The sequence below is a fragment of the Epinephelus lanceolatus genome, chromosome 24, assembly GCF_041903045.1.
Source record: "Epinephelus lanceolatus isolate andai-2023 chromosome 24, ASM4190304v1, whole genome shotgun sequence".
NCBI classification, from domain to species: domain Eukaryota; kingdom Metazoa; phylum Chordata; class Actinopteri; order Perciformes; family Serranidae; genus Epinephelus; species Epinephelus lanceolatus.
In genome coordinates, this window is record NC_135757.1 from 17,413,816 (window position 1) to 17,432,143 (window position 18,328).

The 18,328-nt window shown below is 38.9% G+C and overlaps 1 protein-coding gene across 1 annotated transcript in view; it reads right to left on the reverse strand.

Annotated features, from left to right (window-relative positions):
- Nucleotides 1–2,278: 2,278 nt before the first annotated feature.
- Nucleotides 2,279–18,328, reverse strand: part of LOC117249751 (receptor tyrosine-protein kinase erbB-4) — a 442,892-nt gene continuing 426,842 nt past the window's right edge. The window contains exons 27-28 of the mRNA XM_078165992.1: nucleotides 2,447–2,592; nucleotides 2,279–2,368 (exon numbers count right to left, since the gene is read on the reverse strand). Coding sequence (XP_078022118.1) covers nucleotides 2,306–2,368; nucleotides 2,447–2,592 — 209 coding nt within the window. The 3' untranslated portion in view covers nucleotides 2,279–2,305. The remainder of the gene's footprint in view (nucleotides 2,369–2,446; nucleotides 2,593–18,328) is intronic.

Sequence of the window (18,328 nt, forward strand, 5' to 3'; positions counted from 1 at the left end):
TTGTGTACTTGTGCTTTTTGTTGCTTCGAGTGTCATATCCAACCATTTACGTTTAACTTCTTGGATGGTTCTTACAAGAGAGGACACGGAGCTAACGTCATCTGTTACCTCCTCCCAGGCCTTCGATTTACCTGTCCCTGTCACACCACGAACAATAAAACTTATACTTAACTAATAAAAAAAAACAACAACTTTGTTTGCTCCATGTTCGCCGTCGACAGAATGCACCTATCCATAGTAATTATCACTCCTTATATGGTCACTGGCTATTTATGTGCAGGCATGTATGCTAATTGCTGACACGTGTGCACTGTCAATTTATGATTGATTCACATTCATTAATATGCACATGTGCCTACGATCAAATGAAGAGGTAAGTATTGTTACTGTTACATCACTACACAATCGCAAAGTCTTCTCTAAAAGTAAAGGAAATTGCTGTGTAGCGTTGAGCATCTGATGAGCCTTTACATTGGATCGAATTTTATCTTTTAATTGCGACCTGTTGAAACAGGTGGTGGTGTTTGTCTTCAGACGGATGATGAGTATGTTGAGATAGTTGATCATAGACGGGAACTGGCAGAGTGAGACCGAGTAGCAGATATGTAGGTTGTTTTTGATTTGTGTTGTTTTGTCTGTTTTATTCTGAGTAATCTGTTCTTGTTTTTTGTGTTGTTTTTGGTGTATGGTGAACACTGGGGCGGAAGGTTAGAATATCCATGTTTAATATGAAGTTTACTGATGAATATGACTGTATATAAAGACTGGCAATATGATGCTCCCTGGTGGCTGGCTGCAGTACAGATCATAACCCCACCACCCCTATGTTAGCAGATGGGACAGTTTTTCCCAAAGACAGTTTTTATTTTAGGTAGCTCTTTTCACACTTACAAGTGTTCAAGTATTTGGGTTTTCTTTTTTGGTAAGTTTGGTTTTAATTAGTTATTTTATGCTATAAAAAGGAGGTTTGATTTCAGATCGACAGCTGTGTGTGCCAACCGATGTGCTTGTGATCAATGGTGCTGCTTACAATGGGCAAGAGCTCTATACCACTTCTCAAACGCTACTGTGCAAACCTTGGCTCTAAATGACGTCACCAGCCCAAGATGGCAGCTCCCATATTTAGGACATCATCTTTGAACAGTGGGATGAAGTGAGGTGTTGTCCATCTTTATGAACAGTCTATGGATCAGACTTGATGAGTATTCATAATTATGTTGTTCAGATAATTTTGCTGGGCATTCCATACATGCACTGCAAACATTACATTTTCTAGACATTACCCAGAGGAGCTGTATGTAAGAACACAAATGCCTAAATCACAAACATCCGAGGGTGAAGAGGAAGGGTCATTTACACAACGATGGCAACAAAAGTCTCTAACTGGATAGATTTAGGAACTTGTGTTGCTAAAGGCCAAGCTGAAATCACTAGACCAATTCAAAACACTGCAATAGACTTGGATGTTTAAAACCAAATCATGAACCGGCATCAAGGCTGCAGTGTAATCCACGTCATGTCCTGCTTCCTGCATGCTCTACCCCGGCACCACCCCTTCCAGTAGGTGAGAACATGTCTGACTCGGACAAACTCCTGATATGTGCTGCATGTGTGAAAAATAAACTCAGGACCTGATTCTGTAGTTGTTGTCGGAGTTTATAAGAGAAAACTGCTTAAATTGGCATCACTGACCTAGTTTAGAGCTTACTGTCTGTGATAAGGTGCAGGCGGCTTACTGACAGTTTTCTAATTCACAATAAATACAAATTGATTCACACTAGGAATTTCTTTTTGTACTTTACATGTAAAAAAAGGTGCATTAAAAAGCATTAAAAAAGAGCTTATTTAAAAAAAAAGTGCCAGTGGAGGATCCCCTGCACCCCGCACAGGGGTCTGGGCTAATTATATATATTAATTATTAATGTCTGTTTACGAACTGACCCCCAGCCTCCTGTCATTTTGCAAAAGTGGCCCCGGGCAAAGCAAGTTGAGTATCCCTGATCTAGACCTACACTGACGAATCGACCCATAACCTGGAGCCTCCTATAACCAGTAAGGTCCTAGGTTCTGCCTTGTTTGCCAGTGTGCTTTACAAACAAGGACATCTTGGAAATACTCACTAAAAAGGTGACCTTTGATAGCAGGGAAAAAAATCAGCATTTTCATACGCTGTGAGAGCAGCTCAGCAGCGGGAAAATGTGGCCGTGTTATTGATTTTTTCCCACATTTACACGTGACTTAAACATCAGCATAATAGCATTAAGAGAAAGGACCCACCCGCAGCACTGCAGGAGGTTGCACGTCATTAGTTGCTGCGGTGCAGCATTTCTTCCCCCTGAGAGCACCTGGAGCATGAATTTAGTCCCTCCTGAAAGAATATGGAGGTTTGATGGGGTTAGGAAAAGGTGTGGTCGGGTTAGTTATTCTTAAATACGTGGTTGCTCACCTGATCCTGTGCAGCTTGTTCATCACCATTCCTGGGAAGCCTTCGATGCCGCTCTGAGCTGCTACATGCCTCACATTTTGAGGTATACTGAAATGGATGGCGGAGGGTGAGAAAGGCCAGAGATGCTGTTATTGCTCCACAAAAGCCTGTGGACACATAAAGGAGTTTATCATCTGGGTGCGCAGAGAGCAAGCTTGCTAATATCCTGAGGCTATCACAACACTGTCCAATGAAGTCTGATTGACTCCATACATCAAAGGGTGTGTGCGCACGTCGGCGCGTCTCCGTGTGTCCCAGAGAGAGAGGAAGACGGAGAGAGTCTGATGTTCCTCTGTGCTTTCAGGCAACAATGAAATCACACACACAGGAGCTCACGACTTTGGTATAATTGGGAAAGTGCTGTGAGAGATGCTGGAGAGTTGGGGGAGGCGGTGTGGTCACAGGAGCTCAGTCAGAGAGCAGGAAGGCAGTGGGGTGCTGGCTGCTTTTCTACCCACCGGGAGGGTGCCACGCATTATGAATGGACGAACAGCAGGACGGAAGGCTTGATTGGAAGCAACCGGAACCTGTTTGTTGTTTAAAAAGTCTCTCTCTCTCTCTCTCTCTGTCGCTGTTTATGCCTCTCTCCTTCGCTCTTTCCATCTCAGCGTAATTAGGGTGCTGGCTGGAAGAATGATCAGCTGTCATCCCCAATGGTGGCCTTCCACTGCCTGAATGTCAACACTGCCTGAGACCTCCTGTCTGAGTGAGCAGCACACTCAATTAGAGACACTCAGTCACTGCAGGAGCTGGTAGGACAAACACACTGACACGTTTACAAAGCCTCGAACGCGTGCACACATATATGTGGGAGAACAGGCCTCTTTTATGCACTATATCCACATATAGAAAAAAAAAACACGCACACAGTCATCTTGATTCATCACAGTGGGAGCTCTGTCTTTGCCCTCAGTGGTTACATTAATTAAAACACATCTTTTCAGCACTTGAAAGTAAGTTTTGCTTACAGTGCCTTTCCTCACACTGGCAGGACTCCCTCCGCAGGTGAACATCACTCCTGGATGAAAGCGGATGCAGGTAGGCGGCGGATAGATGCCCCCTCTGCTCCGTTCGGCCGCATCAAAGTGTTCGGAGTCGAAGGGCGAGACGGCAGAGAGGGCTTTTTCCTTTGTGTTTCTGTGTCAGGAACATCTGAGGTGTTTCTTGCACTTCTTTAAAGGGATTCGCTGCTTGTTTAATGTTGTGTAAAATTCACTTAGAGGCCTCAGCCAAATAGAGATGAAGTCCACTTCAGAAAACTTGACCTGATACAAGAGAAATGGATAACAGTCTGGCACAGGTTCTGTTTCAGAAGTAAGGCAACAAACCTCTTGTAATAATGCAAAATGCAAGACTTTTTTCTGATGTTCTGATGATGCAATAATTATTGATCTCTCTTTGGCAGACATCACTGGACATGCTCAGGAGTGCCCTTTTGCCAGTTTGACAAGCTGAGTGGACTAACACGGTCATATCAATGTAGGACTATGTCACCAAATGCAAGGTAGGTTGGTACCACTCCAACATCTTTAGGCGTTGATGAGCGCCTTGAATATTTCTGCTCTATGCATTTTTGCAGGACCGCCCCAAACACCTTGAAAACACTTCAGCTCAGAGCAGAAAAACCGCCCAGTGCCAGTGACAATTTTTTCCCATTGTCCAACTAAATGAATTGGGAGGCAGGCCTCGTAGTGGCAATGACAACAAGCAGTAGCATACTGTATCGTGTTTGTGTGAAGCTGAGATTTGCTAACTTTAAATGTCGCCCCAGGGAAGATGCAAGGCATGTCTGAACAAATTGTCACGCCTGACTACTCTCTACCATCTTCCAACCATAATTAGGCACAATGATTGACAGCAGATTGTCAAACTGTCTCAGACTCATCCTAAAATAAGCCTTGAACCGACCATCATCCAGGCGAAGCTCCTGGACAAGCGGTAATGTTAGTCCCTGTGATTTCTCTTTATTTGAGGGTCTCATGCACCCACTCAGATCTCTGTTTCCCTGTGTTAAACGTACTATTCACCCTTAATCACAGCCAGGGTAGGTGCCCTCCATCTGTCCATTTTTGATGCAGATTATAAGGTACAGATGTGTGATCTTGTGACAAGTGATATGGCAGACATGACTAGTTGCTCATTTGGGCATTGTTCATTTATATTGATCCATGCCTCATAATTGTTTGCACGTCATTCTGACAGTATTTAGTTTTAGTTTCATGTTTGATTGTGAATGTGTTAATATTGATTACTAATAATATTGTGTTTCAAAGAGGAGTACAGACAGGTGATGTAGAGCCACATCTGTGTGGGTTAATTGTTCGCTGCTCTATTAGTAATGTCTTGGGGATCCAGTAGGGGGAGCGCGCATCTCTTCCTCACTCATTACAGACAAGTGAAGGCGAGAGCTGCATGTGTGTCACACTCATTCATCTCCCATCACTATTCCCCTTGTTTAAGGTAAATATCGTACACAAAGCACTGTAAACTTGTTAATGTGACGATAAGAGTTTCCTCTGTGTGACTGTGGTTTCATACGCAAGTAGAAATAGTTTCATTAAGTGTTTTAGAAGTTGTTGTGTATGGCTAATGCAAACGATGTTTAAGCTAAGCGGCTAGGTACCTCGTGGCTACGTCAGAAAGTTAGACTGTTTATAATTTCATGAACTCATGTTTGTACTGTGTAGTTTATGTGCTTACTCTTTCACTTGTCCAAGTTGGATTTATGTTAGCAGCAAGATAAGTTAAGAGGTTAAAAACATGTATCATAATCTCATGGCAATGTAATAGTTTGTGTTAAAAATATAATTTAGATAATTTAGAATATGATAAAAATGTACGCTAGACATGGTTACTGTGGTCCTGAAGCTGGGTGTGATTATGCCTAATATGTGTACATTGTATTTGCCATGTTGAAATTTAAAACTCATTACAGACGAGTGAAGGCAAGAGCTGCATGTGTGTCACACTCATTCATCTCCCATCACTATTCCCCTTGTTTAAGGGCACAACAATCTGCAATCTGCAAAATGTGCCTTATCTGACACAACTAACTAACACCACGGCACAGTAAACAGTGTCAGTCCTAGCCCTAGGCAGGTCTCCACCCCCCATTTGCTGCAGCTCAACAGTCGCAGTACTGCACGTTTATTACCAAATTGCACATAAATAACCTTGTTAACAATAAAAAAGATAAAAATAAATCCTAATTTGCTTTCAGTAACATGTATGTAACCCGGGGGAAAAAACCCTTATTAATTTATCCCCTTTTCTCTCAAAACATAAAATATTACGTGATGCCGTGCGTCATCACGTCACGCCGTTACGCCGTCATGTCACAGAGCGGCAGGTAACGTAATTCAGTTGTGGCTGCTGCCAGTAGTAGCAAGAGGAGCACGCTGGGGAAATGTTTGCTGCAGGTACGTTGTATCATCGCCCTTTTAATATAACATCAGAACATTCTGAAACTAAATGCATTGACTGTCGAAACATAGGAGCCAGCTACCGGAGCCGCTGAGCGTCTGAATCGGAGCCGTATGCCGATTGAATCACGGAATTGGTGAGTCGAGCTAACGCTATTCATTTAAATGACGTTAGCTTAGCTTAGCCTAGCTGCTACCTGTTGATTGTTTGGTGCGGGTAATAGTGTCTTATATGTCTAGTTCTCTGAATGTGTCCTGCCACATGAAACGTTAAGCACTTTAAAGCTAGTCTTGGTGATACTGAAATTACTGTGATGAATATTTTAATATAACAATCATTATGTTATTTATTCACATTGATTTATATATCATGATTTGATTATATTGTACAATATTGGAATTATTGAAATTGAGATACTGCTATTTATTTAATGCAGTCTGTGTTATTTGGCTGTAGTATTTTTGCACACTGGATATTTAATTGGACCTGTTTTCCATACAGGCCAGGTTGATGGCGAGCTAAGAGTCTAGTCTGGGCACAAAGCCTGAAGACTGTGCCGGGAAGGAATCAACTGAACCTCCACTGCTCTAGTCGGGCTGGTAGGAGGCTCTTTTGTGCAGCCGCTCCTCTTCCTAACTTTTGCCCTCTTGCAACTCACTAACGGCCCATACATCCACCACACACATTCACCTCCCAGTACGGACCTTTTCCCCCTTCACACTCCACAGTTGGGCCGTTGTACTGTGGTTGTGCCTTGCCATTACAGGCGAAGCTTGAACTCCCTTTCTGGGCAATTATGGATCATCTGTGCGCTGCAAAGTCATTTAATGTCGAATGATAAAATGAACTGTATATATTGTGTTTTCCTATGAATGGCCATTCGTATTCTTATTCTATTCATTGCTGTTAATATTTAATGTGTTTATGGTTCACAATTATATGGTGTCGCTAAACTTAAACTGTGTTCAGTGTCTCACTCTCCACTCCTAGAGTCCAGCCTAGTCTTCTGAACCTAGCCCAAATAATAACTGTGTAGTATCTGTTAGCACCTGTGCTTAATGTGTTAGAATAATCATATAAATTAATAATCAATACAAAAGAATTATAAATTAACCTTTTCAGAAGAATAAACAATAAAAACAACATTGTAAAATAATTATAAAATGTACAAAGTAACTTTCTAATTGAACTAGGGATGCACCGATTTTGAAATTCTGGGCTGATACTGATACCAATTTTTAAAATAATTTCACCAAATGCTGATGTTTTTACATTTTTATATTGTTTTGTTATTGTTGTTAATGCTTTAAAATCATTCAGTCCTTCATTACACTTCCTTTAAAAGAGCACAAAGTCAATAATACACATGCATGAAACAACCTTTATCACTACTTTCTTTCACATGAATAACACCTTTAAAGAAATAAGTTAAAAGCCTTTTTACTATATACAGTGTGACACTAAAAGCTACATTTTACAAAATTCCATTGAACACATCATGAGAACGGTTGACCTTCTCCCCCAGAGAGCAGGTAGTGTAACAAGCTCCTGGGAGGGGGGCGGCAGGACCCAAGAAACAAAGGTCTCTCTATTATTTAGTAGGCTTTGCTATGCAGTTATGTTGTTGTGGCCTTATGTAATATTTCAAAAATAATAGTAGTCATTGAATTAGTAAACAATACTAAAAGATAAACATTTTGGGTTTGTTTTCTTCCCTCATTTGTGGCGCCTCCTATGGATGACGGCGCCCCTAGCAAACCCAACCCAATATATGATGGAATGGATTCTTGCCCTCACTAGACTCAACACAACTCCTTTCAACACAGATAAATGGATAAAACATCACAGAAGACATTTATTGTTGGATTTATCAGTTTCATAAAGTCTCAAAAAAAACCCACTGCTGTGTCATGGTGGATTACAAAGCCTCTCAATGGGGTACGATCGCACCAAAGCACTCATTGGAGAGTTGTTACAGTGACGAAGCGGAGGCCATTTAAAGTATGTTTCTAGACCACAGCATTCCGGAGCTTTTCTAAAAATAGTATAAAGAGTGCTCTGATGCTGTATATGACATTGATGACCTCAGGGGTTAATGGGTAATTGTTATCGCCATTAGTGTTTCCAATGAATCTAAACGAAATGCCATTAATTTATTGTTTTGAGTGAATACATTTTTACAAGCACCCCCAATTCCCGAGGTGATGGGAACAGCTAGCCTTGCTTTATTCAAAGCCAAAAACAGCTGCATATTAGCACCGTTAAAGCTCACTACTAGCATATTAGATCTTGTTTGTTTGATTTGTACGAAAAGCAAAATGTAAAAACAACTTATATATCAAATAAAACCATTGCCAGCCTCATCTTTTAACAGCATTGCACATGAAGTAAAGAAAAGGAATGCTTTCTGCTTGTATTTGCTTAATTTCTTACACTGTTCAGCATCATTTTCTTTGACAAATTATAGAGCTGCCACCGACCATCTGGATGTCTCCAGGCCTCTTTACATGATAGGGATTTAGCTGATGCTATTATGCACAGCGACGTATGATGGAGTGAGCAGGTAGGGGTTCGGTGCCTTCACTAAAAAAACAGCAGGACGGGAAGCAGCTGATGGATGTGCGTCTGCAAGAATCAAACCTGGGACTATCTGGTTACAGAGCAGTTTTGCCTGGTCATGAATCTGTGCACTTACACATCAAAATATCATTTTCTCCATCTATTGCAATGTCAATCCTTCACTGTTGAGACCTGCACAAATGGATGCACAAATAGATGGAGCTTCTTAGGCACCTGCAGGCCCTTGTTCCAGCCTCCACCGGAGCCCAGTAGAGCATGAGAAAAGAGTATTATGTGATTTACCCGGCATAAATCTGCTCTCCTCTCTGTCTGGGAGCTTTGAAACGTAATCGACTGTGCACGTATGACAGAGTCACAAGGTGTGGGTGTGATTTGATGACCTGCGTATGGTGGCGATGGTGGTGGTCGTGGGGGGGGGGGTTAAATGTTGCAAGTAAAACGGAAACCAAAGACAGATGTAAAATACAGATTTGTGCATTAATACAATTTAAAATCTATAAAAGTAAAAAACATTTCTCATATTTTTATGCTCTCATAAGTGCACGTTTGCATATTTGTACATGCATGTGTGTGTGTGCACTGTATATGTGATAATTCTGCAAGTGTGTGTAGCTCTGTGAGAGTGAAAGAGAGGAGATTGAGTTTAGAGGGATGGAAAGACTTTGCGGGCCCTGTGGAAATTAGAGCTCTCCATCTCTGTCCTCAGGCTGGTCTGTGTGTTTGTGTATGTGTGTAATTGCGTGTGTGTGTGTGTAGGTGTGCGTGTTTATGTGTGTGTATGTGTTGCCAGGGGTCACTGCAGGAATGAAGAGAGAAAAGTCAGATACCTTTCACTGAAAATCCTCAGTACACTACAAAAAAGAACAGTTGTAACTGCTTAACTGTGTGTTTGTGTAAGGGTATGTGTGTAAAGTGTGTATTTACACTTACACTTGTAGGTAGGTGTGTGTGTAGGTAGAGAGATGCCCGTTTACCTGTAAGTGTTGTTTGCAGTGTGTGAGTTGGAATCAAGAAAAATCAGTTAGAGATGTTCTGAGTATGGAAGTCCAGGGCTGCCACTGCTAAAATGAAATCATTTTATAAAATTAAATTTTTTATATTTATTTATTTATTTATTTGCGTTTTCAAGAGGGTCTCTAGAAAAACACATGCATAAATTAGCTTCTGTAAATAACCATGAATAAGATCATTCCAATGTAATTTTCATTAGAAATGAGCTTATAATAGGACATAATCAAAATTTAAATTTATATAATAATCTCAGACATTTTATTCTCAAGCTTGGATAACATGATTTGCCAATTTGAAAATGAAGCATGAATTTAACTTACGATAACATGTTTTCCTGATTCAGCATGTAGCTACATGTAGCAGTGTATTTTAATGTAATCACTGTGTGTCACTGTAATGGAGTATGGCGGCACCTTCTCTGTAAAAATAATCAATAAGAGCTTCTAAACTGAAATCGTCAAACCAGGACATGTTCCAGCAGGAATATGATTTGAAATTGGGGAGACGTTAACATCAGCAACCAAGATTACATGTGTCCCCGATGTTAGCATGTTGCTACATGTAGCAGTGCACCTGCAGCCAGGGAATGACTGTAACTGAGTATAGCAACACAAAATCTTCACAGCCAGACATGTTCCAGCGGGACTATGATCTGAAATTGGGGAGAAATTAACAGCAGTAACCATGATCAATAGTTTCAGTGACGTTAGCATGTAGCTACATGTAGCAGTGAACTCGCAGCCATATATTGCAGCACTTTTCAACATGAAAAATCACCAATGTAACACTAACAATGTAACATTTTATCAGAGGTGTAAATATAGACAGTGCAGGTAGTATGGTTGCATTGCACTGTGAATTATTCAGATTGCCACCTTGGAACTACACCTGTGTTTATAAATAGATAAACTCACATTAAAATAAAATGGTGCCATTTGCTGTAGGCTACATGCCCTCAAAAATGCAAACCCATCTCTGCCATGATTTTTTCTCCTCTTCTTTTCTTTTCTTTTCAATTAAATGAATCATTTCTTATTGTCTTTGATATTTTTCTCAAATACAGTTATGCAATGATAGGAATGTTGGGTAACATGTATGTTGACGCTGCCTAACGCATAGGCTCTATTTGATCATGTGACAAGACGATACGATACAGTAGCTAGTTCAGGCGCAAAATCTGTCAGGACTGAAAAGCTGAGCACATCTGGTCACACGGGTTGGCAGATGAGATTAAAGAAAGTACAAATGTAAACCATTTAAAAAAAAACTGTACAAAAACAAATCCTTGACAGGTACTTGGAAGAGGAAAAGCTGTTTTAGGGAAATTTGTATTTACGTATTTAGTATTACCGGGTGTATTGTAAATAATTTAGGAATGTAATATAATTAGAAAATTGGGTTGTAAAAATGGATTAATTGTTGTATGTAACTATATATATGTATATATATATGTGTAAGAAATTGGTGCAAAGAATTTAGTTAATAGAAGTCAGAAGTCATTCATTCATTCATCTGCAAGTCCAGTGAGCAGTCATGCCTTTTAATTAAAAAAAGGTGGCAGTAAGAAAGGACAAGAGAGAAATGAACAAGAGGAAAAGTAGCAAAGCTCCCTAAATTAAATTCTTTTTATAAACAGTTGCCAGTGGTGTGTGATTGCACCCTGTAACCACATAAGAGCGTCGTTACTACCTTACGCCACTGCATTATGACAGAAAATGAGGAGCATAATAGATTCTCTTTAATATAAAGTGAGATGAAGAACTAAATGCGTACCTCTTGGGTGACTTTATGAACTTTATATTCCATATGGCTGCATGGGCAAAGTCTTATATGAACCAATGCATCCCATAAGCCACCTCCAATTCAACCAAGAGCGTAGTTGCCTCAGTTGCCCAGTAACAAACAAGTTTCAAAATATATTGTAAAATGCATGTGCACATACATGTTTCTGACTACTGTAGCCGTGCAATCGTTTGCAGACTGTATTCCAACCATACGGCGCGCAGTAACAAGACCAGGGTACATATTTGTGCATTCATGTCATGTTAGCCTCATGGATCTTCTGAGTAAACAGCTTGTGGCGTGACTCAGCATAAGACTACTGCCAAACGCCTGCTTATGTAATCTTTCACAGAAGTGTAGACACATATTTTGTTTTACAATGAAGCACATTTATATGTTCTGCAAATTTTTTAACAACCATTTTATAAACTCAAGCATCCAGCAATGCTGTTAAGAGTTATTTATTCGACAGCTTCAGCTGCCAACCACTCTCTGTCTCGCCTGCTCCTCGTGTCTCCTTCTCAGATGATTCTGTGCATCTCTCTGCCCTCGACAGGCGGCCTTGGGCTGTTGTGCCCAACCTTTACCTCCATTTGGCCTATTCTCTCTCTTCTCCTTACTCTGCTGCCTCCTCAGCCGCCTTCTCTGCCCTGATTACTATGCTGTGTGGAAAAGTTGCCTCACGGGAAGTTGTCTTCTCGTCTCATTTTCCTCCTCCTCCTCCTCCTCCACCCCCTCCTCCTCCTCTTCTCCATGGTAATCCTCAGCTACAGACTGGACTGAGTGTCTTCATTGGCTGGCTGCAGATAGGTCTCTTTGGGTCTGTCTTTTCCCCCAGACTTTTGTATGAGCCTCAGGCATGGAGATAGTGCATCCCACTAGATTTGACTCAACAGAGTGGAAAAACGCTGATCCAACATCTACAACAGCATTCAGGAAATGTGTACTCTAATTACAAATGACCATCTTCCATTCACATCTAAAAGGGTTAGAAATTAATGATTTTAATGATTTGAATGTTTATATCTTAGATTGCAAATAAGTTAATAAAAAGCTTTTAGAAGTTTCACAAGATGGAAATGTAATATATGACAAATATGCCACTATATCAAGGGTAATGTTGCCAAGGTGACAGATTATTATCACATACACACATTCTGTATATATGAACATATACATTTCTAACATAAATGAAATACCTCTAGTAATATTTGTATATATGTACATATGTTAAAAATATATGATGAATTTTCATGTTTATACAATATATGTTAACAATATATATTAAATTTATATATGTAAGTTTATGTAAAAATTGTATACTTACATATGTTTTTCTATTAATTTTTTAAACACGTCTATCTTTTATATTTACAAAAAGACATAATCTTAAACAGATGGGCTTTGGCATGTTTATACATGTACATTACATATTTATGTCTACAATATAAGCTTACATTATGTATGTACATATATTAAAGATAATTAAATTATGAATTTGTACATTGTATTGTGAGTTGCTACCATATATGTTAACATTATATATTTAATTTACATAAACATATATATACAAATTATTAAAAACATTTCTCATTAATTTCTGATAAACTACATGCCCCTATATGCAGAGTGATATTGCCACATATGTTACCTATGAGGTGATACGTTATTATCACATACATAAATCGCCGGATATATGAACATATACATTTCTGACATAAATGAAATATCTGTAGTAATATTTGTATATGTACATGTATTGAAATATCTATATGATGAATTTTCAGATGTTTATACCATGTATGTTGACGATATTTAATCTATATACAAGTATATACAAGTGATCAAAAACAACATATATACAAAACCTCTGTATGTGTTTTTGTGTGTTTTTATTAATTTTTGACACGTCTATCTTTTATATTATACATATATACATATATATGTACATATACATATATAATATCAACATACATTTATGAGCTTTTGTATATATCTTTATATATCTACATGTCAGTACTATCTATCTATCTATCTATCTATGATGACATTTTACAATGTATCACATTTGTCAACCATTTATGTTAGCAATATACAGTACAGGCCAAAAGTTTGGACACACCTTCTCATTCAATGCGTTTTCTTTATTTTCATGACTATTTACATTGTAGATTCTCACTGAAGGCATCAAAACTATGAATGAACACGTGGAGTTATGTACTTAACAAAAAAAGGTGAAATAACTGAAAACATGTTTTATATTCTAGTTTCTTCAAAATAGCCACCCTTTGCTCTGATTACTGCTTTGCACACTCTTGGCATTCTCTTGATGAGCTTCAAGAGGTAGTCACCTGAAATGGTTTCCACTTCACAGGTGTGCCTTATCAGGGTTAATTAGTGGAATTTCTTGCTTTATCAATGGGGTTGGGACCATCAGTTGTGTTGTGCAGAAGTCAGGTTAATACACAGCCGACAGCCCTATTGGACAACTGTTAAAATTCATATTATGGCAAGAACCAATCAGCTAACTAAAGAAAAACGAGTGGCCATCATTACTTTAAGAAATGAAGGTCAGTCAGTCTGGAAAATTGCAAAAACTTTAAATGTGTCCCCAAGTGGAGTCGCAAAAACCATCAAGCGCTACAACGAAACTGGCACACATGAGGACCGACCCAGGAAAGGAAGACCAAGAGTCACCTCTGCTTCTGAGGATAAGTTCATCCGAGTCACCAGCCTCAGAAATGGCAAGTTAACAGCAGCTCAGATCAGAGACCAGATGAATGCCACACAGAGTTCTAGCAGCAGACCTATCTCTAGAACAACTGTTAAGAGGAGACTGCGCCAATCAGGCCTTCATGGTCAAATAGCTGCTAGGAAACCACTGCTAAGGAGAGGCAACAAGCAGAAGAGATTTGTTTGGGCCAAGAAACACAAGGAATGGACATTAGACCAGTGGAAATCTGTGCTTTGGTCTGATGAGTCCAAATTTGAGATCTTTGGTTCCAACCGCCGTGTCTTTGTGAGACGCAGAAAAGGTGAACGGATGGATTCCACATGCCTGGTTCCCACTGTGAAGCATGGAGGAGGAGGTGTGATGGTGTGGGGGTGTTTTGCTGGTGACACTGTTGGGGATTTATTCAAAATTGAAGGCACACTGAACCAGCATGGCTACCACAGCATCCTGCAGCGACATGCCATCCCATCCGGTTTGCGTTTAGTTGGACGATCATTTATTTTTCAACAGGACAATGACCCCAAACACACCTCCAGGCTGTGTAAGGGCTATTTGACCAAGAAGGAGAGTGATGGAGTGCTGCGGCAGATGACCTGGCCTCCACAGTCACCGGACCTGAACCCAATCGAGATGGTTTGGGGTGAGCTGGACCGCAGAGTGAAGGCAAAGGGGCCAACAAGTGCTAAACACCTCTGGGAACTCCTTCAAGACTGTTGGAAAACCATTTCAGGTGACTACCTCTTGAAGCTCATCGAGAGAATGCCAAGAGTGTGCAAAGCAGTAATCAGAGCAAAGGGTGGCTATTTTGAAGAAACTAGAATATAAAACATGTTTTCAGTTATTTCACCTTTTTTTGTTAAGTACATAACTCCACGTGTTCATTCATAGTTTTGATGCCTTCAGTGAGAATCTACAATGTAAATAGTCATGAAAATAAAGAAAACGCATTGAATGAGAAGGTGTGTCCAAACTTTTGGCCTGTACTGTATATTCAATTTCTGTTTATGAAAACAACATATATACAAAAATTCTGTATGCGTCTACACATTTGTCTTGTTACTTTTTGACACATACAGTGGTGGAAAAAAGTTTTCGGACACCCTTAAAATTTTACACAATCTCAAATATTATCATGAAATATTTGTGGAAAAATCTTTTTTGTGTTTCAAAAGGTGTGGCTGCATTAGACAGATACAAACAAATACAAATTATATTGTTTTGTTTATTGTTTACAAGAAAAACTAACAAAACTAAATTCTTGACAGTTTCAATATGTCAGTTCTCAACATTGTCGGTATCAAAGTCAACAAATAACAGAGAATGTGTTCAAAACTGAACAAAAAATAAATAAACCATCACATCATCAAATTAATATTTAGTAGTCCTGCCACTGGCACGTAGTAGAGCTCTAATCCTGGCTGGCATGTTCCCCACGAGCCTTTCACACTGTTGAGGGGTAATCTTGTCCCATTCTTCTTGAATTACTGTTTTTAATTCTTCTAAATTCTTTGGTTTATGCTTTGAAACAGACCTTTTGATAATCCACCACAGATTTTCAATGGGGCTCATGTTCGGGGATTGAGCTGGCCACTCTAAGACCTGGATACTGTGCTCCTGCAGCAAAGTTCTACTGGCCTTGGATGTGTGGCAAGGGGCATTATCTTGTTGTCCTGGCTGTCCAGTTCTTGTGTGCCTGGGCCCAACGACGCCGGGCTAACCTCTGTCTCTCATTGATCAGGGGCTTCTTGATAGCCTTGTAGGACCTTAAGCCATGATCTAAAAGTCGGCCACGTACAGTGCGGGTGGAACACTGGACACCAGTTTGGTTTGACCACTGCTGCTGAAGCTCCTGTGATGTCATTCGGCGGTTTTGCCTGCACATGCGGATCAGGATGCGGCCATTTCTTGCTGAAGAAACCCTTGGACGCCCAGATCTTGGTTTGTCTTCCACGCTGTTGGTTCGTCTGTATTTCTGCAGAGTGTATCCAACTGCTGAAAGACTGCATCTGCACTTCCTGGCTATCTGGCGGCAGCTGTACCCTTCCTTGCTGAGAATCTTTATCTTCAGGCGTGTTTCCTGCGTTAGGTTCCTTGTTTTAGCCATTTTTGTGTCTGAAGAACTTTCAAATGTGCTGGCTTTATGTAGACACGAAGCTTGGCAACAAAAATTCTGTCTTTTAATAAAAAGAACGACCTTCATCACTGGTACCAAAATGACCCAATACTCAAAATTTCTTATGTATTTTTATGGAACCAATCAATTTTAAGTTTTTAATGGCTTTTTAGGATATATTAAGTATTTTGGCTGTGACTGTACTAAAAGAAATTGCACTTGAAGACCTAAGAGTGACTCTTAATGCAATATTTCACAAATGCATGGGGTGTCTGAAAACTTTTTTCCACCACTGTACATGTCTGTCTTTTATATTTACATATATAACATCAACATATATTAACATGTTTTAGTATATATGTACAAAACATATGTCTACAATACAAGCATATATTATGTTTATGTAAATACATGCTAATGTACATGTACATTCATTTAAAATATGATTCATTTTTATACTGTATTAAATGTTGCGACCATTTATATGAATGCTAAATAGTTAATTTATATATACAAGTTAATGACAACAGCATCTATACAAAAACTCTATACGCTTACATATGTTTTATGAAATACATTTTTTAAACCAAATTATGTGTTTTATGTAAACATATAATGACATATAATGATGGGCTTTGGGATGTATGTACATAACATATATGTCTACAATAAAATCATTGATTATATATGTACATATATTAAAAATATTTATATGATGATTTTTTTCTATTATTTTATGATGCGACCATTAATGTTGATGACATATTTTGAATTTACAAGTTTATGAAAATAACAGATATACAAAAACTTTGTAAGCGTTTTTGGTGTAAAATTTTAACATACATGTCTATCTTTTATATTAACATATATACACACACACATATACATACATACTTAATGTTAAAGATTTTATATATGTGACATATTTGGTAACAAATGCATTATACATGCATAAAAATACATATGTGTATGGGCTAGACATAATATATGAAATTATTAAAAAATTTTTCATCTTTCCTCCATAAATGTTGACTTCATATGTACATACATTTCATATATGGAAATTCAATATATGTACATAACTAGACTGCACATAGTGAGCATTTGGAACAGTGCAGTGTGTATTTTTCTCTGACTGATAGCACAGAATGACCATGCACTGTATCTGCATGACTTTGAATGGACTGTTGATGAATATTAATGTCTCAGTGATTTACAAGGCTTCTTATCTAAAGCCATAAAAAGTAATTTGAAATATTTATCAGCTGTGAAATGACACACTGTGTACACTTTTCTATTAATAACCAGCTCAAACTACTGCACAACATTCAGATTTATCTTGACTTCAATCATAGAGATTCTATTTGATATAGTGATCATGGCTCTGACCAGTCTGGACTTAAATGGAGGAGGAGGAGGAGATTGAAATCCCAAACCACCATGAGCTGTCAATATTTTATTGGAAATTAGTCATCATGGCTTAATCGCATCTGTTTTCTTTGCTTCTGATTTCAGATGGAAAACCTGCCTCTTGCTTCAGCTCTGGAGCTCAGTAAACACATCTCACATAATTGCATGTTTATCGGGCAGATAAAGCCTCACGGTGGGAGATAAGTGTGATTTATGCTTCATATCTTTAACCACATTATGGAGGAGACATAATGGACACATTTGGGACTTAATTGCACATTACGTGACACCAGGGGCATTTTCCCATGTTATTAGAATGTATATATACCATCTGAAGTTAAAAAGAGCAATATAATATGTTAGAGTAATGATGTCAAATTAGCAGTGACTTGATGAGGAGAAGTACAATAAAGCAGTAGATTAATAAATGATTCAGAACACGCAGCCTTGTTGTTAAAGCTTCCTGCAAAATTCAGTGCTGAGAAAGATGAATATCATGCAACTGATGGATGATATGATACTAGGGCAAAAAAGCCCAAACAACTAACTGACTCTCAGCAGTCTCTACCACGTATACCTGACATATCAACTGCAATTATTTAATAGTTAACATGTTTTTTTATGACAAGCAGACATGCGAACACTGTCATACAGTATCAGGAACAATCCCCCTGTCAACACCAAGCATCCACTTTACCACTAAATTATAAACCAAGCACAAAAAGTAAGGAAATGTGTGTTTGGTGGATTATTTCTTTGTTGTAACAATGCTTCTTGGCAATAAATCTTA